The sequence below is a fragment of the Osmerus eperlanus genome, chromosome 10 (genome assembly GCF_963692335.1).
Source record: "Osmerus eperlanus chromosome 10, fOsmEpe2.1, whole genome shotgun sequence".
Lineage (NCBI taxonomy): Eukaryota > Metazoa > Chordata > Actinopteri > Osmeriformes > Osmeridae > Osmerus > Osmerus eperlanus.
The window spans coordinates 3,251,680-3,278,833 of NC_085027.1; the positions used below are offsets into that span (position 1 = coordinate 3,251,680).

General features: G+C 53.9%; 1 protein-coding gene across 1 annotated transcript in view; it reads right to left on the bottom strand.

Moving 5' to 3' along the window:
- Window positions 1-27,154, bottom strand: part of dmxl2 (Dmx-like 2) — a 34,947-nt gene that overhangs the window by 934 nt on the left and 6,859 nt on the right. Inside the window, 44 exon segments of the mRNA XM_062471756.1 lie at window positions 133-357; window positions 359-480; window positions 483-525; window positions 853-939; window positions 1,646-1,711; window positions 2,799-2,916; window positions 3,168-3,369; window positions 3,459-3,544; window positions 3,881-4,014; window positions 4,327-4,517; window positions 7,301-7,546; window positions 9,202-9,332; window positions 9,713-9,789; window positions 9,877-10,068; window positions 10,566-10,850; window positions 11,567-11,749; window positions 11,946-12,338; window positions 12,455-12,657; window positions 12,850-13,114; window positions 13,868-14,033; window positions 14,143-14,240; window positions 14,575-14,744; window positions 15,002-15,112; window positions 15,912-16,047; window positions 16,364-16,483; window positions 16,895-17,218; window positions 17,814-18,212; window positions 18,214-18,442; window positions 18,601-18,773; window positions 19,422-19,696; window positions 20,317-20,544; window positions 20,764-20,883; window positions 21,345-21,441; window positions 21,919-22,023; window positions 22,154-22,275; window positions 22,918-23,120; window positions 23,331-23,560; window positions 23,795-24,064; window positions 24,284-24,549; window positions 24,906-25,124; window positions 25,457-25,637; window positions 25,843-26,023; window positions 26,133-26,372; window positions 26,863-27,007. Coding sequence (XP_062327740.1) covers window positions 133-357; window positions 359-480; window positions 483-525; window positions 853-939; window positions 1,646-1,711; window positions 2,799-2,916; window positions 3,168-3,369; window positions 3,459-3,544; window positions 3,881-4,014; window positions 4,327-4,517; window positions 7,301-7,546; window positions 9,202-9,332; window positions 9,713-9,789; window positions 9,877-10,068; window positions 10,566-10,850; window positions 11,567-11,749; window positions 11,946-12,338; window positions 12,455-12,657; window positions 12,850-13,114; window positions 13,868-14,033; window positions 14,143-14,240; window positions 14,575-14,744; window positions 15,002-15,112; window positions 15,912-16,047; window positions 16,364-16,483; window positions 16,895-17,218; window positions 17,814-18,212; window positions 18,214-18,442; window positions 18,601-18,773; window positions 19,422-19,696; window positions 20,317-20,544; window positions 20,764-20,883; window positions 21,345-21,441; window positions 21,919-22,023; window positions 22,154-22,275; window positions 22,918-23,120; window positions 23,331-23,560; window positions 23,795-24,064; window positions 24,284-24,549; window positions 24,906-25,124; window positions 25,457-25,637; window positions 25,843-26,023; window positions 26,133-26,372; window positions 26,863-27,007 — 8,057 coding nt within the window.

Consider the following 27,154-nt stretch of genomic DNA (forward strand, 5'->3'; position numbering starts at 1 on the left):
CATTTTTCACAAACTGACTGTAGAAAATGTGGCCCCAATCCACAGCAGCTGGAGCTGTCTGACCAGAGGCCTGTGTCCCTCTACTGGTCAACACAGGGAAGTACACCAATCTCACTGACTTCAGAACTTCACCTCAGCACTGGGAAAAAAAGTGCTGAGGTGAAAGGTCTCTAAATGTAGGTGCGTCCTCGTGGCGTGCGTTTTTAAAGAGATGTCGTGTCCAAAAAAAAAAAGAGAATAAACAGATCGACTAAAGCGTCGTACCACGCTGGCTCCCATGCTGGTCTGCCCGCTGCCCAGCCAGGGCATGGAGGCGGACACAGCCATCTGCGGGGGCGCGAAGGGAGCGCTGCTGGCCCTGGGCGATGTTGGTGTGGGACGAGCGGTGATCCACGTCGTCGGAGCTGCGGGACTCCTTGTCGAAGTCGTCTCCGATCCAGGTGTAGGGCTGGGCCGCCACCAGCGACGACACGTCCACCCCTGGACGTCGTGGGTGGAAGCCAGCACGATCTCGTTGGTGTTGGCCTGGTGGGTGGAGAGCAGGAGGGGGGGGGGAGGTAGGATAGACAGTGAATAAACCATGGATGGTATACCTAGGAACACACATGATGCACATGATGCACAGTACTGTGCAAAAGACACAAATCATGTTTGCGTTTTTTTGTTCGACAAAAATGCTTTAAGAAATATACAAAGTATAAGACTAAACCAAACTTTTCTCAACACTGCGATTTTATACTGCCGCACAAATACAGAAGACATAACATATGTGTATTTAAGACAACATTAATGTAAACAAAGCGTGGGTGCCTTTTCTGTGTGTGTGTATATATACACACATCCTAGTCTTACCCTGTTTATAGCAAAGGCCATGATAATATCCGACTCCTTGTGGATGATTTTAGCCTTGCCTCCTGGGTATCCCAGATCCGCCTCCACCTGGAAACAAGTCATCCAAATGTCATCCCTCACAGCACCCACAGCAGAACGTCATCCCTCACAGCACCCACAGGCAGGCCCAGACACGAGCAAGCAGGCGTCAGAGCGAGCAGGCGTCAGCGGCGCCGGGCCCCAGAGGGACTCCGCTGCGGGGGGGGGGGGGGGGGGGGGGGTTAGCGAGTGTTTGTGCCCAGGGAGGGTGACGTGTTAGTGGAGCAGCAGCAGCAGACCCCGGAGCTGTGAGGAGGGTGGAGGTTAGCTGAGGTGAGGGGTTGAAGCGGCCCCCAGAGGGCTGTGATTGGTCAGGAGAACCCAGACAGAAACCCAGACACACGCAGAGAGAGAGAGAGAGAGAGAGAGAGAGAGAGAGAGAGAGAGAGAGAGAGAGAGAGGAGAGAGAGAGAGAGAGAGAGAGAGAGAGAGAGAGAGAGAGAGAGAGAGAGAGAGAGAGAGAGAGAGAGAGAGAGAGAGAGAGAGAGAGAGGGTCATCTCTATCTGGACATGCAAACCTTCCTCTCAAATCACGAAAGGAACTTTTCCAATTTAACGGTAGCATTAAACCAGTACGAACCCACAGTCACCCAGTAACTACTAGCAGACAAAACAACCCTCAGAAAGTTGTGGCTGGTTGTCCTTCCCAGCACGACGGGCTAGCGACAGGCCCAGACAGACAGGCAGGCCATGGGGTGGGTCACAGGCATACTACCTTGCTGGACCTGAGAGCTCCTGCTATGCTGTTTGGATTGAGATGGTCCACATGGTTGTCTACAGACTACACAACACAATACGCACAGCACACACAGACACGTCACAACACAAAACATGTGCACAAACAGAAAGACACAATGTGAGATGGGGAAAATCATAAAAATGAACAGGGTTGTCCGGCCATAAACACGGTCAATGGGAGTGCCTACCCAGACCACGTCTCTGCCAATGTGCCCATGTAAGGACTGTGGAGACCAGCCAGCTGCCAACATGGATGTGCCAAACATGGTTCTGATGCCAACACATGAACAACTTACCTTCAGCCTCCAAGAGACTAGAACGTCAAGTCTGTTTTAACCCTTGTGTTATCTTCGGGTCATTCTGACCCATCAGTCATTGTGACCCACCGTCGTATTGCGACAAATTTACCTCATACAAAAACAAAGTGAAGCATTTTCTTTTAACTGTCGGGCTGTCTCAGACCCCCCACATTGGAATGGTTAAAGGAAAATTATTTGTATTTGTTTTTGTATTGGGTAAAATTGGGTAAACACAACGATGGTTCGTTATGAACCTTTGGGTCATGTGACCCGAAGGCAGCACGAGGGTTAACAGTTGGGACTAAAATCTTATTTTTTGTATATATATTTCAAGTCTGCCGTCTTGATTCAATCAGAGAGGATCTAATGTAGCATCTGTTTTACAGGCTGTGGTCTGGACATATGATAAAGAGGCCAAATAGTAACCTATTATCAATCAGAGAAGTTCAGTGTATTCTGTAATGGCAAAACAATAATAAAAGTGTGTGTATGTGTGTGCTCCAAGGGAACCTTAGGCCAAGGGCAAATGTATGCAGATCACCTTGAACTAAGTGGAGGAGAACACACAGTGTATTGTGGTGTTCTAGAAGAACGGAGATGATAATGATCACACACGGTACCAGCAGCAGAACCAGTGCATGATAATGATCACACTCGGTACCAGCAGCAGAACCAGGTTATGATAATGATCACACACAGTACCAGCAGCAGAACCAGGTTATGATAATGATCACACACAGTACCAGCAGCAGAACCAGGTTATGATAATGATCACACACAGTACCAGCAGCAGAACCAGCTCATGCACCAGGGCGCTCTCCTCCACTGTACCTCGCTCTGCTTCCTCTTCTTAGTGAAGATGTAGCGGATCAGCGTCTCCTGCAGGATGTCCTGCTTCACCAGGTAGTGCCACAGACGCCTGGCGGGGAACGACACCTGGTTCTTGTTCCTGAGATGTAAACACACACACACACACGCGCACACACACAGCTCAGTGTCAGACATGGTTCTGAGACGTCTGACCCTACGGCATTACGGAGGGAGGAGGAGAGGAAGAAGAGTGTGGAGAAGGTAGAGAGAGGAAGAGGAGAGAAGGTAGCACCTGAGTACCTTAGTGTTTTAAGTGTTTCTAACACTGCCATTGGTACTCGGTTCCAGTGTGTGTGTGTGTGTGTGTGTTGTATATGTGTGTCTGCTCACTTGAAGGGTGTGTTGTCGGGCTCGAGCATGGCCTTGTGTCTGAGGATGGCTGGGCCGCCCCCAGCGCTGAGGTCGGTGGGGTAGGTGTTGATGTAGTTGGGCGGGGGGCCGTCAAACTTGTTCATCCTCTCCAGCATCATCTGCTCCCAGTTCTCCAGGGTCTTCAGCATGGCGTTGCTCAGAGGAGAGGTCACAGGCAGGTCTGACACACACACACACACACAGGGACCATGTCTTCAGTCTCACGTTCAATCTGGGAGGTCTAGCTGGGTGTGTGTGTGTGTGTGGTACCTGTGAAGTCGAGGCCGGTGAGGGGGAGGAACGTCTTGACGTTGTTCAAAGCCAGTTTCACCATCACTAGACGGATCAGAGACCAGCTGTAGGGCAGGGAGAGAGGTCACATGATCAGAACAGGAAATTACTATCATAACCATTAAGACGCAGGAAACAACCCTAATAACCATCTTTAATAACCATGACGGGCATGTTATCAGAACAGGAAGAGGAAAGGAGAAGTCCCTCAGGGTCAGGGGGGGTCGGGGGTCCAGTCCCCCAGGGTCAGGGGGGGTTGGGGGTCCAGTCCCCCAGGGTCAGGGTGGGTCGGGGGTCCAGTCCCTCAGGGTAAGTGGGGGTCGGGGGTCCAGTTCCCCAGGGTCAGGGGGGGTCAGGGGTCCAGTCCCTCAGGGTCAGGAGGGTCTGGGGCCCAGTCCCACCTGTAGGAGTTGGGGTCCGAGTGCTCCGTCATCTGAGTGTCAGAGAGGAAGGCGTCATCATCGTCCTCCTCCTCCTCAGCGCCGCTCTCGTCCGAGTCGTACAGAGCACCGCTGTCTGACAGAGGCAGGAAGGGCTGAGGGAGGGAGAGACGGAGGGAGGGAGAGAGGGAGAGAGGGAGGGAGGGATGGAGAGAGGGAGGGATGGAGGGAGGGATGGAGAGAGGGAGGGATGGAGGGATGGAGAGAGGTAGAGAGGGAGGGATGGCGAGAGGGAGGGATGGAGGGAGGGATGGAGAGAGGGAGGGATGGACAGAGGGAGGGAGAGAGGGAAAAAGGGAGGGTGATACAGTACATTATCTTAGCCAAATGCTCCAGCTGACGAGCTCTACACAGTGTCCCATGTCCCACTTAGGATCTAAATGGTAGCTGGCGGCAGCGTGTCTTACTTTAGCCACAAAGTAGTCCCACATGCTCAGCTCCGGGGGGATGAACTTCTCCCGGTAGGTGGGCCTCTCCGGGGGCACGGGCGGGGGTGTGGCGGGGGTCTCCTTCACCGGACGGCCAGGGACCAGCATCCGCATGTTGAACCTGCGCCGGTGCCGGTCCACATCTTCCACCGGGGGCGGGGGGGGCACAGCTTTAGTCAAAGGAAAGCAGGGTTAGAGGGCTAAACCAGTTTAAATCAGAGGAGTCCAGAGTCAGGGAGTTGTAGGTTCGGAAGATATTGAAGAAGCTATTTGGTACTGTCTAAACTCAGACAGCAGTGTAGACACATACTGTACACACACACCCACACACACACACAAGAAGGCACACACACACACACACACAAAGAGAAAGGAAATACACAAAGGCACACACGTGGTTGTACACAAACCTGTACAGTTATCCTGGGTGACTATCTCAGGTACCACTGAAGCCCACCATACAAATGAGACACAAACCAGACCAGACGTTAGACGCAGACTATTCACACACACGGTAGGCTACAGCACACACAGACCTCCACCACATCACAAAACGGTCTGACCTAAACAATTAGACACACTGTTTATATGAATAAATACAAACATAAGGAAAATAACGACGGATACATAAACAAAACAAATAAGAACACAGATCGTTGCCTCAGTAATAAAATATTGAGTGTTTGCCCAAGTCTTTGAATTGTCTATTTCTCTATTTTTTCCACTCTGAATAATCTATAGTCCTCTCATCTTGAAAAAGTGTGTGTGTGTGTGTCTCTGAGAGTGTGTCTGATAGAGGAACGGAATTAACATTTAGAAGACTGATTCCTATCGACTTGTTGGCATTTAGATCCCCTCTGCTCGTCCTGTCCTTCTGTGAAGTCCTTTAAACACACAGCTCTATCTAGACATCAGACACATGGATCTGACTGCCAGCACATCTCCTCCTCCTCCTCCACCCTGCCTGTCCTGAGGACCACAGACTGCTCACACAGGAATATTAATGACAAGTAAACAAAGGTGGGAGAGCCAGGTACTAGTCTGATAGTCTGCACCGCACTTCAGCTAGAGGCCAGATCCTGCACTGAAACTTGTCTGAGTGAGTCCCTCTCCAGCACGGTCCATAAAGGTTTCAACTAGAGGGGGATTCAGCTACAACACACCTATCACGTTCACAGGGGAACACCGCCATACTCACCCGCGACGCCAGGCGGCTGTGATACCCTGGCCCACAGCTACCTGCACCCTACACACAGTCTAGGAGTGGCCCCCCCACACCCTGGCCCACAGCAGCTAGAGGCATCGCAGACGGCGGTACGTATACCTGGTTTAGCCTTAGTGTCTGAGTCAGCACCAGCTGCAGGCTCAGGGGACGGCTCTGTCCAGGTCTCTGCTGGCTTAACCGCTGCTCCGGTCACAAACACACACACACACACACACACACACACACACACACACACACACACACACAACACCACATGAGATGAGATGGGCGGGCGATGCACAGTATATATATATATATATATATATATGTATTTTATATATACTTTTTGTATAGATCTATTTGGCGTTTTCATGCTTTATTGGATAGTATACAAAGGGAGCCAGAAAAGGCAATGGAGACAGCGAGAGAGGGGAAGACATGCACCAGGGGGTCTCGGGACGGATTCGAACCCCGGCCGCTGCGGTAAGGCCTCAGCGCATGTGGTACATGAACCCCGACCGCTGCGGTAAGGCCTCAGCGCATGTGGTACATGAACCCCGACCGCTGCGGTAAGGCCTCAGCGCATGTGGTACATGAACCCCGACCGCTGCGGTAAGGCCTCAGCGCATGTGATACATGAACCCCGACCGCTGCGGTAAGGCCTCAGCACATGTGGTACATGAACCCAGTGAGCACAATATTCATGCCATGCAATGAAAACACACACACCTGCAATACCACAGTCATGGGAAGAGAGGAGATGACAGAGGAGACAAACATGAAACCGTTGCAGCAGTTTAAACCTGGGAGACAGCCATGTCCCTGCTCACCACAGGAAGGACCAAAGTTCCCCACCCATGTGTGCTGCACTGCAAACCAGGAACTGCAAACCAGCACTGCAAACCAGGAACTGCAAACCAGCACTGCAAACCAGGAACTTCAAACCAGCACTGCAAACCAGGAACTGCAAACCAGCACTCCAAACCAGGAACTGCAAACCAGCACTGCAAACCAGCACTGCAAACCAGCACTGCAAACCCCAAACGGGGAAACTCACTGCTGTCATGGGGTGATGGGGCCACCCCAACTCCCCCTGGACGAGGGGGGCCAGGGGGTCTCTGAGGGGGTCTCTGAGGGGGTCTCTGAGGGGGTCTCTGAGGGGGTCTCTGAGGGGGTCTCTGAGGGGGTCTCTGAGGGGGCTGGGTGACTGTGATTGTGGGGGGGGCTTCATCCCGCTCAGGCCTCTCCGACCCCTGACCGTCGTCAGGTGAGGCTGGTATGAGCTCCGCTGTCACAAGGCAGAGCACATCCTGACACACAGGCCAGTTTCCACACAGAGCACATCCTGACACACGGGCCAGTTTCCACACAGAGCACATCCTGACACACAGGCCAGTTTCCACACAGAGCACATCCTGACACACAGGCCAGTTTCCACACAGAGCACATCCTGACACACAGGCCAGTTTCCACACAGAGCACATCCTGACACACAGGCCAGTGACACACAGAGCACATCCTGACACACAGGCCAGTTTCCACACAGACCACATCCTGACACACAGGCCAGTGACACACCAGAGTGTGTCAGAGGAAGTAGGAGAGGAAGAGTGCGGAGGAGGTAGAGTGATGAAGAGAGGGTAGCACCTAAGTCCAGAGCACCAGGAGAACAGCCAGAGAAAAGAGAATGTGAGACCCAGAAGAGAGAAGGGAGGGTGGGGAGCGTTTGAGAGAAAGGGCGTGGTCTACCTGGAGCTATCTCGGGACGTTTGGGCTTGATGATGACCTTGGCCCCTCCCCCGAAGACAGCGGCCCACATGCGGTTGTTGAGGGGGTGCGCGGCCAGGCGGAACAGCTCGTTCCCGGAGTGTGTGCCCAGGCCGTGGATGAGCAGGGACAGGTACACGGCCACCACCGCCTCACACAGCAGCACGTTCAGCCTAGGCTGGTCCTGCTCCCTGGCAGACTGAACCAGCGAGATCAGGGACGACACACCTGCGAACACAAGAAATACTTTTATTAAAAAATAATTAAAAAAAACAGAAGAATTCTTTTTTTGTTGTTGAAAGGAAGTGATTAGATTTTTTGGCCAGGCAAAAAATAAAATTATTATGTTTTTTTTTTTGTTTTTTTTAATTGATTAGATTTTTGCCAAGGCAAAAAAAAAGGGATTATTTTTTCTGTTGTTGAAAGGAAGTTATTAGATTTTTGCCAAGGCAAAAAATAAATAAATAAAGGATTATTTTTCTATTGTTGTTGAAAGGAAGGGATTAGATTTTTCCAAGGCAAAAAAAATAAAAATAAGCGATTCTTTTTCTGTTGTTGAAAAGAAGTGATCAGATTTTTTGCCCAGGCAAAAATATATAAATAAAATATTTTTGTTAATTATAAGATTATATTTTTCCAAAGAAAGTGATTTGATTCAATGCATTTGCACAAGCAAAAATAAATAAATAACTGAATATGATTTGAAAGTGATTTAACAGGAGTGTGTTGAGATAGCGTGATGTTCCTGTCCTTCTGTTTCCCCCCTAAAGGCTACTGTGGTCTCACTACTGAACACCATCTGGCTCTCCTCTCCCTCAGTACAGGGTAAGACAGACAGCTCCAGTCTCAGTGGGAGTGCAGTTCTGCTGGGTCAGGTAGGGTGGTGTGTGTGTTACCAGGCCACTGTGAGGGGGCGGAGCTAGGGGTGGTGTGTGTGTGTTACCAGGCCACTGTGAGGGGGCGGAGCTAGGGGTGGTGTGTGTGTGTGTTACCAGGTCACTGTGAGGGGGCGGAGCTAGGGGTGGTGTGTGTGTTACCAGGCCACTGTGAGGGGGCGGAGCTAGGGGTGGTGTGTGTGTGTGTTACCAGGTCACTGTGAGGGGGCGGAGCTAGGGGTGGTGTGTGTGTGTGTTACCAGGTCACTGTGAGGGGGCGGAGCTAGGGGTGGTGTGTGTGTGTTACCAGGCCACTGTGAGGGGGCGGAGCTAGGGGTGGTGTGCGTGTGTTACCAGGCCACTGTGAGGGGGCGGAGCTAGGGGTGGTGTGTGTGTGTTACCAGGCCACTGTGAGGGGGCGGAGCTAGGGGTGGTGTGTGTGTGTTACCAGGCCACTGTGAGGGGGCGGAGCTAGGGGTGGTGTGCGTGTGTTACCAGGCCACTGTGAGGGGGCGGAGCTAGGGGTGGTGTGCGTGTGTTACCAGGCCACTGTGAGGGGGCGGAGCTAGGGGTGGTGTGTGTGTGTGTTACCAGGCCACTGTGAGGGGGCGGAGCTAGGGGTGGTGTGTGTGTGTTACCAGGCCACTGTGAGGGGGCGGAGCTAGGGGTGGTGTGTGTGTGTGTTACCAGGTCACTGTGAGGGGGCGGAGCTAGGGGTGGTGTGTGTGTGTGTTACCAGGTCACTGTGAGGGGGCGGAGCTAGGGGTGGTGTGTGTGTGTTACCAGGCCACTGTGAGGGGGCGGAGCTAGGGGTGCTGTGTGTGTTACCAGGCCACTGTGAGGGGGCGGAGCTAGGGGTGGTGTGTGTGTGTTACCAGGCCACTGTGAGGGGGCGGAGCTAGGGGTGCTGTGTGTTACCAGGCCACTGTGAGGGGGCGGAGCTTGGGGTGCTGTGTGTTACCAGGCCACTGTGAGGGGGCGGAGCTAGGGGTGGTGTGTGTGTGTTACCAGGCCACTGTGAGGGGGCGGAGCTTGGAGTGGCGTGCTCCTCGATGCTCTCCGTACGTAGTCTCCTCCTCTCACTGAGCAGCAGGCCCTGGTACACCATCCCTGTGAACTGGTTGGCCTCCGCCTGACTGCTGCAAGGCATCATGGGACAGCGGGTACGTGTCAGTGGTGGAGGGGGTTGGAGATAGACGGAACGTTGCATTTAAAACACTGCCTAGGAGGTAACTACTTAGTAGGGGTGGGGGGGAAAATCAATTCACATTTGAATTGCGATTCAGTCTTCTTGTGATTCACATCGATACACAGTTATTTTTAAAAATGTTTTTTTTTCAATGTTTTTATTTATTAATTTTTGTATACTTTTTTTGGGGGGGGGGATTAAAAATCCCCCAAAATCGTGAATCGATTTTTTATCGATTTGTGACCCCAAGAATCGATTCTAATCGAATTGAGAGGTACCAAAAGATTCCCACCCCTACTACTTAAAGAGTGTATGCGTGTGCGCTCTTACCTATAGCTGTGGCTGTCACACAGGGCTTGGTAGATGCAGGCAGATAGAGAGGCAGCCAGGGTGTGTAGAGCAATCACCTGAGGTAACCAGAAAACAACACGTCAAAGTCAGAACATCCCTGGTAAAGTTCTCAGTGGGCTGGCCGTGTTTCCCCAGACTCTCACCCTGTCGTCCAGGAGGTCTGGGTGGGGCGGCAGCTCCATGAGGGTGATGGTGTGGAGGATGTCGTGGATGTGGTTGCTGAGGTGCAGGACGGGGTTGGCGATGACGGTCTTGGTGGGCGCTATGCTGGCTGACAGCAGGGGCAGGGTGGTGGGCAGGGGTAGGGGAGACTGCAGCTGCTTTACTGTGGTCTCCTGAACGCCAGAGCAGACAAAGCAAGACATCAGGAATGCCGTTTGATCACAGAATTGTCTTTTTAGGATGAACACAAAATAAGAATTTATTATATATATATATATATATATATATGGAAAAAAAATTGCTTTACAAACATCATAGCCGTTTTAAATGGGAATGCTCATAATTAACCGTGTAGCCGTTAACTGACTAAACGAATGCCCTAGTTCTAAATGTTCAAAGATTCAGACACTTGCTTAAAACCTGCGGCCATCGCAACCCTTAACTGGGAACACAACATTCAGTTTAAGAATCATAATAAAGATTAAAAGAAAGAAATAAAAACGCTTTTCCTATAGCTCCTCACTCGCTGCAGCGCGGTGAGACCAGCCCCCACGCGCTCCCAGCAGTGAAAGACCCAGCGAACCGAGCAACTTCAACCAGATGTCTGAAGACTTCAAGCGTCTACGTGGGCTAGTAAAGCCGTATTCCCTGTGTGTGTGTGTGTGTGTACCTGCTGGCTCTCCTGCAGCAGGAAGATGAGCTCCATGCGTACGGAGGTGACCCCTCCGCCCTTGGCCCCGTGCAGGCTGCAGTAGGACAGGAACACCCTGAGCAGCGCCTGGTTCTTCCTCAGCCAGGCCTTGCGGCGCTCCGCGTGCAGCTGCTTGGCCTGGAGGCGACGGCGCTCCAGCTGGTGGCGCTCGTACGCCCCGGCCTCCGTGCGATCGTCCTCCTGGAACTCTCCTTCCCCCTCCCCCCACTTCTCCACCTCCTTCGCTTCTTCCTTCCCCTTCACCTGTGGGGGTAGACAAGCAGGGATATCACATCGGCCATGAGGCTTTTTGATAGTGGAAACGACAGCGCTAGCTAATGCTAATCAAATTTAAGTGCAAAAATATTAGTTATGAGCTTGCTAAGGTTTAACTACATTTAGTTACCAGTGCAGTGAACACAATTTCACTTGATAAGATTTCTTAAAATAATATGTTGTTTACTTAAAATGTGTCATTTACTGCCTTGAGTCACGAGAGCCATTTATACTAGAAGAACAAGTCCAACTCGATTTGAAATCTAAAACTCAGTGATATGTAGGGGTTTGGCGTAGGGGTGGGAATCTTTTGGTACCTCACGATTCGATTTGTGAGGTTTTTAAATAAATGTAAAAAAAAATAACATTACAATTATTTATATATTTTTTATCGATTTTTTACATTTGTGAATCGATGTGAATCGCTAGAAGACTGAATCGCGATTCAAATGTGAACCGATTTTTTCCCTCACCCCTAGTTTTAATTTACACTTTACATTTTAGTCATTTAGCAGACGCTCTTATCCAGAGCGACTTACAGTAAGTACAGGGACATTCCCCTGAGGCAAGTAAGGTGAAGTGCCTTGCCCAAGGACACAACGTCATTTGGCACGGCTGGGAATCAAACTGGCAACCTTCAGAATCCTAGCCCGACTCCCTCACTGCTCAGCCACCTGACTCCCGGTTTGGCGGTGTAGCCGTACCTTGTAGTTACAGATCCTGTGCATGGCTCCGATCTCCTTCTCCAGCCAGCTGTACAGCTGGAAGCGCAGCTTCCCTCCGTCCACCTCGAAGCCCGTGGCTAGCGTCCGCAGCTCCGTCATCAAGATCTTCAGACACGCCCGGAACTTCAGCTGCTCGGCTATCACGTCCACCTCCGACTCACCCTGCCGGCACCAACGGAAAAACACTTTCGTTAAACTCACTGACGAAACGCTCAACACAAACAAGTGCCTGTAAAACGCCTAACTTTTGATATATTCCTCTCAAAAAAAAATAAAGAAAAGAATGTAAACTGTCATTGTAATGATCCATGCCTATACAGGCTTTTTGTTCTATCCTGTGTCATGGAGCAGGTCCTACCTGAGACTCCTCTCTCTGCATCCCAGGTCTCTCTCCCCCCGACACATCCTCTGCCTTGCCCTCTGGCTTCCCCATCGTCAGACCTCCATCATCATCCTCCTCCTCGTCCTCCTTGTCCACTCCCCAGTCCAGCTGCAGCCCATCGTCCTCCAGCTTGACCAGAGGCTGACCCCAGTCCAGGGTGGCAGAGCTCTCCTCTCCCCAGGCCTGGGCAGGGGCGGCTGGGGGAGGACCGCCCCAGTCTATGCCCCCCCCCTGGGTCCCATTCTCCAGGGGCTGTCTGGAGCTGACGTTGGCCATGGACGGGCCTCTGCTTTGGGACGAAGAGCCGGACTTCTTGGTGACCTTGGGGATCTTGGAGAGCACCTCCAGGGCTAGCACTGGACAGCCCACCTAGGGAGTCATCGTAAAGTACAGGACACGGGTTATGGTGATGGTAAACAGAGCACACGTACCACAGAGAGCGTCTAACCGGCGAGCCCCTGGAGCTCATGTCCACGGGGCCTCACCTTGAAGTGTGCATTGGCGGTGGTGAAGAAGAGCTTGCGCTCTATGAGGTTGATCTCGTCCGCGCTGCTCTTCTCGGACGTGAGGCCCGCGCTGGCCGGGGTGCCGTTCGGCTGGCCGTAGTGACGGCGGATGATCAGGGGGTGTGTCCTCAGGTAGTTATAGAAACTAAACACCACTGGGTTGCAGGATCGTACCATCGTATCTGAGGGAGAGGGGAGTACAGATATTTGTTTGTTATATTTTTGGGCCTTTTTAATGTTTCATTAGACAGATATTTAGGTGAAGTGTGACAGGAAAGGCAGGGAGAGACTGGGAAAGAGGAAGTAACCAGTGGTACAGTTTTTACCGCAAAAGAACGCGTTTCACTTTATTCGAACAACTCGGTTCTCCTCACCGGGGTTTTCTTCGTCCTCTTTGGGGATCCGCTCTAGGAGCGTGTCCAGGGCCTTGGTGTAGTCCTTCATGATCCAGAAGGCTATGCTCCGCAGGAAGGGGTCAGGGTGGAGTTTGGTGCAGTGGTATCCGCTGCCGTCCCTGTTGCATCCGAGCACCTTCTCAAACAGGATGCCCTGGCAGGTGGAGGAGCTCTCGTAGTCGGCCTCGTACAGCCTGGCCACCACCATGGCCAGCTGGATATCCTCCATCTTCTCCAGCAACACCTAGACGACCACAGACATTTACATTACATTTAGTCATTTAGCAGACCCTCTTATCCAGAGCGACTTACAGTAAGTAGAGGGGCATTCCCCCCCGAGGCAAGTAGGGTGAAGTGCCTTGCCCAAGGACACAATGTCATTTTTTACTGCCGGGAATCGAACCGGCAACCTTCTGATTAATAGCCAGATTCCCTAACCGCTCAGCCATCTGACCCCCAGAGACACGCCAGAGACACAGTCTGAAGGTCACCTTAGTGTCACCTCCACAGAGTCAGCTTAAGAGTCAGGCACTTTGAAAAAGACACTGTGCTTGAAATCCTGTTTTGTCACTGTGAAATTCAGTTCATAGCTCAGAACTGAACATATTGTTGTGATTCTAACAAAATACTTAAAATGGCCTGTAGTGGTAAGGAGATTATTACATCGCAAAACGATTCCACCTGCAAGACTCTCCAACGTCGCTTGCAGAGTCGGGTCCATTCTCCACGATAGTAACCCCTGGTCTCTTCCTATCTGTGTGTTATGACTGTGGTTTGGCAGACTTGGCCCAAGGTAAACTAAGTAGACCTTTCAGTGCTTCAGTGCTGCTGTTATCTCTGACGTTTAGGCTAAGTCTTCTCCTATGCTGCCGCTGCGCTGAAGCACAGCTATGGCCCATGTCTGACACACACAGAATTACTCCATCACATCTCTACACTGAGAGTGTTGGAAGCCCAGTGTGAGGGTTTGTGTGTGTGTGTGTGTGTGAGTCCAGACCTCCATGGCGTCTTTGAGGGAGCCAGCCAGCAGGAAGAAGGCAGCAGACTGCTCGAAGCGCTGCTTGCCCAGCAGAGAGAAGGCGTTCTTCAGGGCTGCCTTCCGCCAGCGGTCCTCGGTGAAGTTGTTCTTGAAGAACGTGGTCATCTTCTCGTCGTGCTGGGACCTGGGCGAGACACGACCACGCCACAGTAGGACTGTGTGTTACTACTGTATGGTGGTTAGGGGTTGGTTACGGTTAGGTAGCTGGTCAGGGCTGTGTGTGCTGATCCTACCTGAACAAGCCCCAGAGCACAGCCTTCTTCTTCATGGCCAGAAAGAACAGAGCAGCATCTAAGGGGTCATTGTTCCTCTGGAAGGCAGCTTTGCCCACCTGAACACACACACACACACAGTAGCGTGACGTGTGTAGCAGTGGGAAGTGGTTGCCAACTTGGAATTTACATTTACATTTTACATTTAGTCATTTAGCAGACGCTCTTATCCAGAGCGACTTACAGTAAGTAGAGGGACATTCCCCCCGAGGCAAGTAGGGTGAAGTGCCTTGCCCAAGGACACAACGTCATTTTGCAGAGCCGGGAATCGAACCGGTAACCTTCAGATTACTAGCCCGACTCCCTAACCGCTCAGCCACCTGACTCCCCTTGGTGTCAGACATAGAAGCGTTGAAGAATGCGCTGGCAGAGTGCGAGGGTCGGGCAGGTTACCTTCTCCACCATCTTGCGGAGGGTGTTGATGTTGCGGATCCACCAGCCTACGCCGACCGCCTTGAGCTCGGACCACTGGGGGTCTCCACGCTGCATGGCCGGGATCATGTTCAGCATCTCCTCCTCCGCCTCGGAGTGGAACGCCCAGGCAAAGTGGCACGTCGACAGGCCTGGGACGGACACACACACACACAAACAAAGAAGTTACCCAACTGAAACCACACACACAGCAGCAACTCAATTCAAGGTCGTAAAAAAAACAACTTTGTGCTGCGTAGCAATGAAAGGTCCCAATTATTGACCCAATTATTGAGCCCTAATGACCCTATTCCACCCCCTGCAGCTCTTACGTGATACACGACATTCGATGAAGCAGATGAAGCAAACTCAGTAAGTGTGTGTGTGTGTGTGTGTGAGCACGCCCCACCTTGGTGCAGCAGCTGCATGCGGTACAGGGGAGGCAGCGAGGTGAGGAGACAGGTGTGCAGGCGCATGGCCAGCAGGTACCTCAGGCCGCACTCATCCAGGGCCTCGCCCCCTGCAGAGAGAGAGCCCCATCACACACACACACGTTAGAACACAGCCACCATCGGACCAGCACCACAGCCAGCGCTGTCCCAGGGTGGGTGCAGGTCCAGACAGCCCTGCCGTGGTGTCCCTGAGCCCGCCCGGCCCCCGTCTCCATGCTTACTCAACCACGGAACGCTCTGTTCACTCCTGTTCCCCACTTCCTCCCAAAAGACTAAATAAACATGATTGAAACTGGAGGTAGAGAGACAAAGATAACTATGAAGTGTTCAAAGTGGCTCTGTGTGTGTGCTTGTGTGTGTGTGTGTGTGTGTGTGTGTGAGCTTTGTGTGTGTGTGTGTGTGAGCTTGTGTGTGTGAGCTTGTGTGTGTGTGTGTGAGTTAGTGAGTGTGAGCTTGTGTGTGAGCTTGTGTGTGTGTGTGAGCTTGTGTGTGTGTAAGCTTGTGTGTGTGAGCTTGTGTGTGTGTGTGAGCTTGTGTGTGTGTGTGTGTGAGCTTGTGTGTGTGTGTGTGTGTGTGTGTGTGTGTGTGTGAGCTTGTGTGTGTGTGTGTGTGTGTGAGCTTGTGTGTGTGTGTGTGTGTGTGTGTGATTAGTTGTTTGGGATGGCTGGTGGAAGCAGCCGTAAACCCAAACTTACAATCAAGTTTCAAGCACGATTAGATGTTATTTCTAGAAATGTTTATTGAGCCTTTTATTCGAAAATAGAACAGCCTTCAGCGGGTTCACGGACAGTCAGGCTTGCCTTACATACCTTGAATAAGACACCCAGACCCCATCCCCCCGTCCCCCTGTCTCATCCAGACTCTCACCTGTGTACTGCTTGTCAGTGGAGCTGCTGACCTCAGCGCTGGTGGTGGCCACAGTGTCGGCCAGGGCAACCAGGAACATCTGCTCCAGTCTGGTCAGACCCGGGAGGCTGGAGTGCATCAGGTGACTGGACAACACCTGAGGGGGCGAGGCAGGACGGAGGCAGGACAGAGGCAGGAGGGAGGCAGGACGGAGGTAGGAGGCAGGACAGAGGCAGGACGGAGGCAGGACAGAGACAGGACAGAGGCAGGAGGTCAGAGTTACATTCTTCATCAATCATAGTAATAATAATGTGCTGATTTCATAATAATGTGTATTTATATATAATGCTTTCATTCAATAATCATAACATATGCATTTAGCAGATGCTTTTAACCAAAGCGACGTACAGAGGAGAATTTGAACCTGCAGTCAAAAGCTCTAACCACTGAGCCAAAGCCGAGCAGGTGCGTACCTGGGCATGCTCCGGTCCGAAGTACGTGGATCCGTACTGAGACAGGTTGATGACCCGAGACTTCTTCTCCACCTTCTCTGTGGCGAAGTTCACAAAGTCGTCCGTGGTCACTGCCTGCACCTGGGGAGGAGGGTGGAGGGGGGTGTTAGGCATTTTCAAAAGATATATTTTGGGGCATTTTTCTGCCTCATTTGCAAGTTTCAAGTGAAGTGTGACAGGAAAGCTAGGGAGAGAGAGAGAGAAAGAGGGGGAGAGAGAGAGAGAGAGAGAGAGGGAGAGAGAGAGGGAGGGAGAGAGAGGGATGGGGAGAGGGAGGGAGAGACAGAGAGAGGGAGGGGGAAAGAGAGAGAGAGGGAGAGAGAGAAAGACAGAGAGAGAGACAGAGAGAGAGAGAGAGAGAGAGAGAGAGAGGGAGGGGGAGAGAGAGAGAGACAGAGAGAGAGAGACAGAGAGAGAGAGAGAGAGAGAGAGCAAAGACATGCAGCAAAGTGCCGAGGCCGGATTCGAACCCGGGCCACGCTGCAAGCGTACCTGGAACAGATCAGAATACTGGTTCTCCGCGCTGGTCTGAGGCCCCTCCCCCTCCATGCCGGCCTTGGCCCCCTCGTCCCCGCCCTTGTAGGAGGTGTCCAGGTCGGCCGACAGCAGGGCGTACAGGGGCAGCGGGGGGATGGAGTTGATCTCGGTGTAGTCTCTCCCCCCGTCTCTCCCGGCCAGTATGGTGTCCTTGGCTGTGCTGCCGCTCACGCTGATGGTCCTGGACAGGTGCCTCCTGGCCCCGCCCTCGCCCGCCTCCACGTCCCTCACCACGGCAACCTCTCCGGCGATGCACTTCACCAGGTGAGACAGGATAGCCTGAGGAGGAGGAGGATGGATGGATGGATGATGGATGATAAAATGGGTAAATACAAGATCCTGGTGCATTCAGGTGACAGACTTGCACGTGCGAAGAAAGAAGCGCACACAAACACACCCACACACACACCCCCTCCACCCCCCAGACCCCCACACACACACACCTCCTCCACCCCCCAGACCCCCACCCACACACACACCCCTCCACCCCCCAGACACCAGACCCCCACCCGCACACACCCCTCCACCCCCCAGACCCCCACCCGCACACACCCCCCAGACCCCCACCCGCACACACCCCCTCCACCCCCCAGACCCCCACCCACACACACCCCCTCCACCCCCCAGACCCCCACCCGCACACACCCCTCCACCCCCCAGACCCCCACCCGCACACACCCCCCAGACCCCCACCCACACACACCCCCTCCACCCCCCAGACCCCCACCCACACACACCCCCTCCACCCCCCAGACCCCCACCCACACACACCCCCTCCACCCCCCAGACCCCCACCCACACACACCCCCTCCACCCCCCAGACCCCCACCCACACACACCCCTCCACCCATCCACCCCCCAGACCCCCACCCACCTTGGCGCGGCGGACCTTTCCCAGGTCCATCAGCTCCAGGAGCTGGGTGGGGTGGTACTGCGGCAGGGTGGGGGACAGGGAGTGAGCCGCCTCAAACAGCCCCCCCTCCTGCAGACCCGCGGGGGCCATGAGCGCCTCGTCCACCGCCGTGGTCCCCTCCATCACGCTCTTGGACCGGGCCCGCCCCTCAACCCCCGCGATGTTGTCGGCGGACGACAGACTCCCGCCATCGCCCTCGCCCGGCTTCCTGTCCTGCTTCCACTGGGCGTACACGTGCATCTCACAGTCCATCCCCACCACCAGGATGCCGTCCCTCACCCAGGACAGGGACACGGGCAGGGACGGGGTCCCGTCCACCGAGGACAGCAGGTCCACGGTCCTCAGCAGGATCCAGCGGGAACCGGATGCCCTGCTTGATGCTGCCTCCTAGTGGCAGCGTGATGACGGCCACGCCGTCCTTGCCGGAGGGCTGCTCGTTGACCATGCCGGAGATGCGCCCGTACATGAGGATGTTGGAGCCCACGCCCACCGTGAGGATGTGGGAGCCGTCCTCCTTGGACAGCCAGTCCAGGTGGACGTAGTGCTTGATGTTGGGGGAGCGCTGGTCCCGGCTCATGTACAGGTCAGACCTGCAGGGGACGGGGAGATGCTGGATGAGCTGGTGGACGCTGGTGCACACACACACTGAATGACACACACACACACTGACACACAGACAACCACACACACACACTGACACACACATCCAAACACGGCCAGGCGAGACCGATCCTGTATCTTCACACACCTGCTGTAGACGAACAAGTTGGAGTCGACGCTGACGCGGGGGTCCAGGGTGGAGGTGGGTCTGGTGAAGTCGTCCAGGTGGAGGGTCTGCTCCAGGACCCACTCTGACCCGCCCGTGGACTCACACTCGTAGATGGACACGTGCATGGAGAAGTCCGCTCCTGAGCCCTGCGGCTGGGGAGCAAACTGACAAAGACAATATTCAGTCTCTTCATTTACATTTACATTTATTCATTTAGCAGACGCTTTTATCCAAAGCGACTTCCAAGAGAGAGCTTTACAAAGTGCATAGGTCACTGATCATAACAACGAGATAACCACAAAACATTGCGAGTAGCCAAAACATGAAGCTTCTTTTACTTCTTAAATAAAAGATTATGTCATTTTAATTAATTTAGATTAAATTACAAAAGCAATAAACCATGAGAGGGTGTGGTATATTAGTAGTTATTCTGTAAATATTAACAAATATAATTAAAATATAAAATATTCTAGAACAGGTTGTGTTTAGTCAGGTTCCAGAAGTGTCAGAAGCCTGAGCGAGGTGTCCTAACCCAGGGGTCCCCAAACATTTCAGCCCCTAAAATAATGGTGCCAGTGACTCGCGACCGGCGCATGTCTAAAATATGCTTTTTCTAATCGTTATAAAATGTTCCTTGATTTCTGGAAATCATCTGGCGACCCCCCCCTCGCTGTCGCACGACCCCCCCCTCGCTGTCGCACGACCCCCCCCCTCGCTGTCGCACGACCCCCCCCTCGCTGTCGCACGACCCGCCCCGGGAGGTCCCGACCTCTACTTTGGGAACCGCTGTCCTAACCCACCTGTCCAGGCCGCGGCTGTTTGAAGGAGACGGCCAGGCGTCCGGTGTAGGAGCAGGAGACGGCGACGGGCCGGCCCGGCACGCGCACCGAGCTGTTGTTGTCCTCCTCCTCGTTCAGCAGCGCCCAGTGCTCCCAGCGGTACGCCTGCCCCTCCGCCTGCCCCTCCCTGCCCTCCACCGCGCAGCGCCAGAAGCGCACGTGCGAGTCGGAGCAGGTGGTGACGATCAGGTACGGCGCCAGGCACACCGGGTAGATGGAGGAGGAGCTAAGGTGACCTGGAGAGAGAGAGAGAGAGACACTTAAAGAGGTAGGTGGAGGAGGAGCTAAGGTGACCTGGAGAGAGAGAGAGAGAGACACTTAAAGAGGTAGGTGGAGGAGGAGCTAAGGTGACCTGGAGGGAGAGAGAGAGAGACACTTAAAGAGGTAGGTGGAGGAGGAGCTAAGGTGACCTGGAGGGAGAGAGAGAGAGACACTTAAAGAGGTAGATGGAGGAGGAGCTAAGGTGACCTGGAGGGAGAGAGAGAGAGACACTTAAAGAGGTAGGTGGAGGAGGAGCTAAGGTGACCTGGAGGGAGAGAGAGAGAGACACTTAAAGAGGTAGGTGGAGGAGGAGCTAAGGTGACCTGGAGGGAGAGAGAGAGAGACACTTAAAGAGGTAGGTGGAGGAGGAGCTAAGGTGACCTGGAGGGAGAGAGAGAGAGACACTTAAAGAGGTAGGTGGAGGAGGAGCTAAGGTGACCTGGAGGGAGAGAGAGAGAGACACTTAAAGAGGTAGGTGGAGGAGGAGCTAAGGTGACTGGAGGGAGAGAGAGACACAGTAAACAAACACAACACGCCACACAGGTGGGGCTGTTCCTGATGACAGCGGACGCTTGATTCGACCGCGTGGGCCCACCTGCGGAGGGCGTGGCCCGGGTGACCTCCACGCCGGCGGGCAGCTCCAGGCGTTGGCTGTAGACCAGGCGGGAGCTGAGGATGAGCTTGCTGGCCGACTGCAGGTTGGCCGTGGAGGCCGAGCGCGGCAGGGGGGTGAGAGGGGAGGCGTCGGGGGACGAGTCGGTGTTCAGGTGCTGCATGGGCACCATCAGCTGGCTCTGGAACGTCTGCTCTGCCACCGGCTCGTCTGAACACACACACACACACCGCACAGCGTCAGAACACGCAGGTCAAATGACATTTGTGCTACACAAACCCACATTAGGCAGTGCTTTCCATGTGCACTCTTTGCATGTCGCTTTGGCTAAAAGCGTCAGGTAAACGAGTGTAACGTCAGTGTAAGTGTCGTGCCATGCTGGTGGACAGGAGGGTGGCTGTCCACACTGGCCCTGCAGCCGGGACTCACCCATGCAGGCGTGAACAGACTTGAGGTGCAGGTGCCACATCTTCAGGATAGAGTTTCTGTTGGCATCCTTCTCTATCACCACCAGGAAGAACTTCTCTGAGAAGGGAGGGGCCTCGTACACTGCGGGGGGAGGAACACAGTCTCTCGTGAGACGCTGTTGTAGCACAGGAGCAGGGCTTTCACCTTCACAGGAACATGGCTGCATGGAGCTTTGCGATTTTTCAGTGCATTGGTTTACACATTTCTCTGTGTATGTGTAATGTGTGTGTGTACAGTGTGTCTAGTATGTGTGTATAGTGTGTGTAGTGTGTGTGTAGAGTGTACCCCCGGTGGAGGGGAAGGCAGGCGTGTGTGTGTGTGGTGTGTGTGTAGTGTGTAGTGTGCAGCATGTACCCTCAGTGGAGGGGAAGGCAGGCGTGTGTGTGTGTGGTGTGTGTGTGGTGTGTAGAGTGTACCCTCAGTGGAGGGGAAGGCAGGCGTGTGTGTGTGTGGTGTGTGTGGTGTGTAGAGTGTACCCTCAGTGGAGGGGAAGGCAGGCAGGCGTGTGTGTGTGTGGTGTGTGTGTAGTGTGTAGAGTGTACCCTCAGTGGAGGGGAAGGCAGGCGTGAACAGCTCTGGCTCCTCCTGGGGATGGTAGCCCAGGATAAAGTCCTCCTGGAACACATGCAGCAGCTGGTGCTGGAACCACACTACAGAGAGAGAGAGAGACAGAGAGACAGAGAGAGAGAGAGAGAGAGAGAGGGAGAGAGACAGAGAGAGGGAGAGAGAGGGAGAGAGAGAGAGAGAGAGAGAGAGAGAGAGAGAGAGAGAGAGAGAGAGAGAGAGAGAGAGAGAGAGAGAGAGAGAGAGAGAGAGAGAGAGAGAGAGAGACAGAGACAGAGACAGAGACAGAGAGAGAGACAGAGACAGAGACAGAGAGAGAGACAGAGAGAGAGAGAGAGAGAGAGAGAGAGAGAGAGAGAGAGAGAGAGAGAGAGAGAGAGAGAGAGAGAGAGAGAGAGAGAGAGAGAGAGAGAGAGAGAGAGAGAGAGAGAGAGAGAGAGAGAGAGAGAGAGAGAGAGAGAGGCAAAAAAAGATGCCATACTCTGTGTAAGACAAGAAACACTTTGTTATCTAGTGAAAACCTGGTAAAACATGAGATGGTGTGTGTGTGACAGAACACCCTCGTACCTGGTTGGTGATGACGTCTAGCTCGATGATGCACCCTGGTCGGGCGGTGGACTGCTGACTCACGATGTTAAACACTTCCCCCACTAGTTTCTACACAGCAAACACAGAACCATCACAGTCAAACTCCAGGATCATGCAACGACACAGCACGCCGCGAGGAGAAACCTGTCAGACCGCGTGTCTAGACTGCGTCTGTGAAAGCGTGCGCGTGCCGACTCACAGACGTCTCGGGGTCGGAGAGCTCGTCCAGTAGTTTCCTGGCGTCCACCACGGCCTGGTACAGACGCAGGTTTTTCCCGTCCGACGCCACGAAGCACGCGCTGGCACTGTTGCAGTACGTACCTGCGTGTGCACACAACCTCAGGTCACATGGTGCTGCTGAGGAACGACCAGGTCGCCACGGCAACGTTTGGTGTATTGGACATGACTAAAAGGAACGTTTCAAGGAATGTGACTTTTCACAGTCGGTTACTTATTTGGATGGCACAGTCCTACCAACTGGTCTCTATTCAGGGGCTGGAATGAGTCAGCAAAACAGACCCTTGTGAACATGCTTTTCTTCCTAGCGTTTCCCGAGATCATGTGTATTCATGAATCATAAATAGCTCAGAAGTTACACATTAATTATACAGGGGAGGATCTGGATGTGTGTGTTTGCCAACCTAGGACTGAGCTGGGGACTAGGGTGTGTGTGTGTGTGTTTGCCAACCTAGGACAGAGCTGGGGACCAGGGTGTGTGTGTGTTTGTGTGTGTGTATGCCAACCTAGGACCGAGCTGGGGACCAGGGTGTGTGTGTGTTTGTGTGTGTGTATGCCAACCTAGGACCAAGCTGGGGACCAGGGTGTGTGTGTGTTTGTGTGTGTGTATGCCAACCTAGGACCGAGCTGGGGACCAGGGTGTGTGTGTGTTTGTGTGTGTGTATGCCAACCTAGGACCGAGCTGGGGACCAGGGTGTGTGTGTGTTTGTGTGTGTGTATGCCAACCTAGGACCGAGCTGGGGACCAGGGTGGGCAGCCAGGCCACGTTGCTGAAGGCGGAGGTGTGGAGGGAGTTGATCCTGGCCAGCTCTGACACCCCCCCGGTGCAGGACAGAGGGCCGATGTGGTCCACCCTCCACAGGATCAGCTCGCTGTAGATGGCCTTCGGGTCATGGAAGGTTCTCGTGGCGGCGTTGCGCAGGTGTTTCCTACAGAACACGTCAAAAACATGTGTTAAAACATACTAACAATACTACACATGCACACAGACTATGATTTCAAGTTATCGCCAAAAACGGTATTCCTTGGAATACTGTACTATGCACTGCTATGAAAAGCGAGTTACGCGATCATCATGCGTCAATTGTATCCATCTTTATCTGCCTGTTTACCTCCCACCCCCCTCCCTCAATCGCTACCTGTGGAGCCCCTTAGAGGGGGCGAGGACGGGGGGCTGGTCGACGTCAGGGGCCCCGGGGGCGGAGGGTGGGGTGAGCAGGGCGTTGTGGTGAGAGGAGGTCAGCAGCAGGGGCAGGACTGTGTGGCACGCCTGGTCATTCAGGTGGAATCGGTGGCCGCAGTAGCGGAACTTGTGGGACACGGTCAGAACGTTGGAGAAGGCCGAGAGCTCGGCGAACGTCACCGACCACTGGAGGAGGGGGAAACGGAATCGAGAAGAAGTCGTCACCACATGCGATATCTACGATATTTCTAAACGATATATCTAACGATATCCAACGCTATATATAACGATATCCAACGATATCTAACGATATGTATCGATTTATAAACTGATCACGTTTCTTCGTTATATACTCCCTCCCCCCCCGCCTCCCTCCCTCCGCTCTGTAACGCCCCCCCCCCCTCCTCTAAGCCGCCTCACCTGGTTGAGGGACCCGTCCACGTGCTTGGACACCATCATGACGGCAGGGCCGATGCCGGGGGTGAGGCTGAGGCTGGGGCCCAGGGCAGGGGAGCCCAGCCCGGCAGAGATGGAGGCAGAGCGGGGGACCCGCCGGCCCCTCCTGCCCTGCTCGCCCGCCCCGGGGACCTCAGCCTCAGGGACACTGCACGCGTACATCAGGATGTTCTTACTCAGGGAGTTGGCGTCACCTGTGGGGAACGCCACAGGGATACGGGAGGAAAAGGACACCTGGGGAGGGAGGGAGGAGGAGGAGGAGGAAGAGGGAGGCTTGTTTGTAATGCTTGAGGAATCACTGTCTCACTTCATCTCTGTTCAGAAGAACACAATCACAAATTGAACTACCGTGTGGGTGAGCATGTGTGTGCTTATGTGTATGTGCTCATGGTTGGTGTGTGTGTGTGTGTGTGTGTGTGTGAGCTGGGGTGTTTGGGCCCGTGTCTAACCTACCTGAACCTGTCTGAAGATGCCTTGGATGAACTCATCCAGGTACTTGACGTGCCACACCAGGAAGGAGCCGTCCGTGGGGTGGATGGTGAACAGCATGTCCGCGCTCCTGTTCCACTCCAGCAGCAGGGTCTCCATCTTCCTTTCCAGCAGCATGGAGGGCAGGGGCACGCTGCTGCTGGAGCCCGGGGACGAGGCCTTGGTGCTGCCCTCCTGCTCCACTTCCTCCCCCTGCTCGGACGAGGCCTTGTCCGACATGTCATCCAGGTCTGGGGAGTGAAGGGAGGGTTTGCACACCTCATATTAGCCTGGCGGATGAAGCGTGTGAAAGAGTCGCTGCAATATGAAAACCAAACGTCTCTCTCTGGTTGCACGGCAACGTTCGAGTGTCGATATTCCATCCCACCGTGGAGTTGAAACAGATGTCCATTATGTAATATGAATGTGAATCTATCGATCAATCATATTTAGATGGCACACAAAACAACTTTCAAACCAAGATCCTGACACACAAGAAACAAACTCCACACAACCAGGACACACGCGACACAGCACACGCCCTGACAGGAAAACTCAGGACAATGCGTCATAGAAACTCAACCGAATCTCAAGGCCGGGAGCGTACCAAAGTCAAACTTCATGGGGGAGCCGTCCGGGTCGAGGGGGTCCTCGGTGGTGTGCTCCAGATGCTGCTCAGACAGCTTGCGGAGCTGCAGCATGAACAGGTCCATGGACGAGGTGAAGCTCAGGTCTTTGTTGTTGAGCCAGTGGACCACGAAGCCTCCACCGCCACTCCCATCGTCCGGACTGAAGACCGCCGACTCAGCCAGCACCGCAGGGATGTCTGGGAGGGAGGGAGAGGGTTGGTGGGTGGGAGAGAGAGGCAGGGAGAGGGAGGGAGAGAGGGTGAGAGAGAGAAGGTGAGTTGGTGGGAGAGAGAGGGAGGGTGGGGACAGGGAGGGAGAGGGGGTGAGAGAGAGAGGGTGAGTGGGTGAGAGAGGGAGAGAGGCAGGGAGAGGGAGGGTGAGAGAGAGGGTGGGTTGGTGGGAGAGAGGCAGGGAGAGGCAGGGTGAGAGAGAGAGGGTGGGTTGGTGGGAGAGAGGCAGGGAGAGGCAGGGTGAGTGGGCGGAGTGAAACTCTTGTGATCTGGGATCAAGACCGAGTGAAGCAGCCTACCTGTGCTGGGGTTGATGCTGGCAGAGATGTGGAAGTGACACAGCGCGTTGGCGTAGTGTGTGATGTGGCGGTGTGTGTGTGTGTCCTGGGTGCCCAGCTGGGAGGGTAGCAGCTCGGTGTGTGCCACCAGGGCGGACGACCTCCGCCTGCCACGACGAAGGTGCTTCAATTGGTGGATCGACTAGCCAATAGAATCATTGCACAGCGAGAGCCAATCAGATGCCAGGAGGAAGAGGGTAGAACAAAAAATAATAATTAAATGATGTATTTTTAATTGATATTTGCAGATTTGTACATTTCTAGAACAGGGACATGCTTGAGTGTGTGTGTACGAGTGTTTGAGTGTATGTAAGAGTGCATGAGTGTGTGTATGTGTGTGTGTGTACCTCCAGAGCGTGCTGGATCTTGTCCTTGTTGCCCCCCAGGCCGGGCAGGCTGGAGCTGTAGGAGTGTGTGTTCTCGGAGATCTGCCCCCCCAGCAGACTGTCCTCAGGCAGCAGGGTCTCACACCACACACGACACACCCCGTCCTCACAGGAGGTCAGCAGCACGTTACACACAGAGCCCCTGCACACACACACACACACACACACACACCATGAGACCTAGAGTTGTGACGGATGGACCAGTTTCCAGTGTGCCCTCCAGAGAGAGCCATGAGAGGACGTGGTCTCACTTGGGCATGTACTTGCTGGTCTTCCTCCAGGACAGGCCGGTGACGGAGCGGGGGTGGGCCAGGTACACGAAGGAGAAGTGGACGAGAGGCGCCCTCTTATCGGCGGGGTCGGGGAGCACCACGGCAGAGCGCCACCCTGTGGTGGGGTACCACACCTTCAGCAGGCAGTCCTCCCTCCCCACCGTGGCAAAGTACTCCCCGTCTGGGGACCACTTGGTGATGTGGACCGCCGCGGCCGTCCTGAGGCAGAGACAACAACAACTCAGCAAAGCGCGCTTCCTGTTTCGCGGGCCAACGGGCATCGGCGTTGGAAGGCAGTTCTCACTCAGGCTTCCTCATTCCGATCCACTTCTTCGTTCACAATGACACAACCCAGAGCTGTGGGTGTCATGTGACTCCACAGTTGACTTGGGGTCAACAGAGGCCTGGGTACAACTGCTGGGTACATTCTTATGCAAACACACACACGTCCACACACACACACATCCACACACACACGTCCACACACACACACACACGTCCACACGGACACACACACACGTCCACACAGACACACACACACGTCCACACACACACACGTCCACACACACACACGTCCACACACGTCCACACACGCACACACGTCCACACACGCACACACGTCCACACACACACGTCCACACACACACGTCCACACACACACGTCCACACACACAGACACGTCCACACACACGCGGGCGTGGCCACCTACTTGCACTGCCACACACAGTTCCAGTCGTTCAGGTTGGGATGAGGCTTGTCGTCGGTGAGTTGTCCGTCCTCCTCCTCTATGAGGACGTCTGTGGACGGGGGGGCCCAAAGCTGCAGACGCTCTGTCGCTGCCAGGATACGGTTACCTGGCAACACACACACACACACATCAGCATTACACACACACGACCCCCTTTCCTTCACACACACACACACACACTAGACGCACACACACTAGACACACACACACACACGCGACTCAGTGTAACACACAAGCAGGCGACTGATGCACT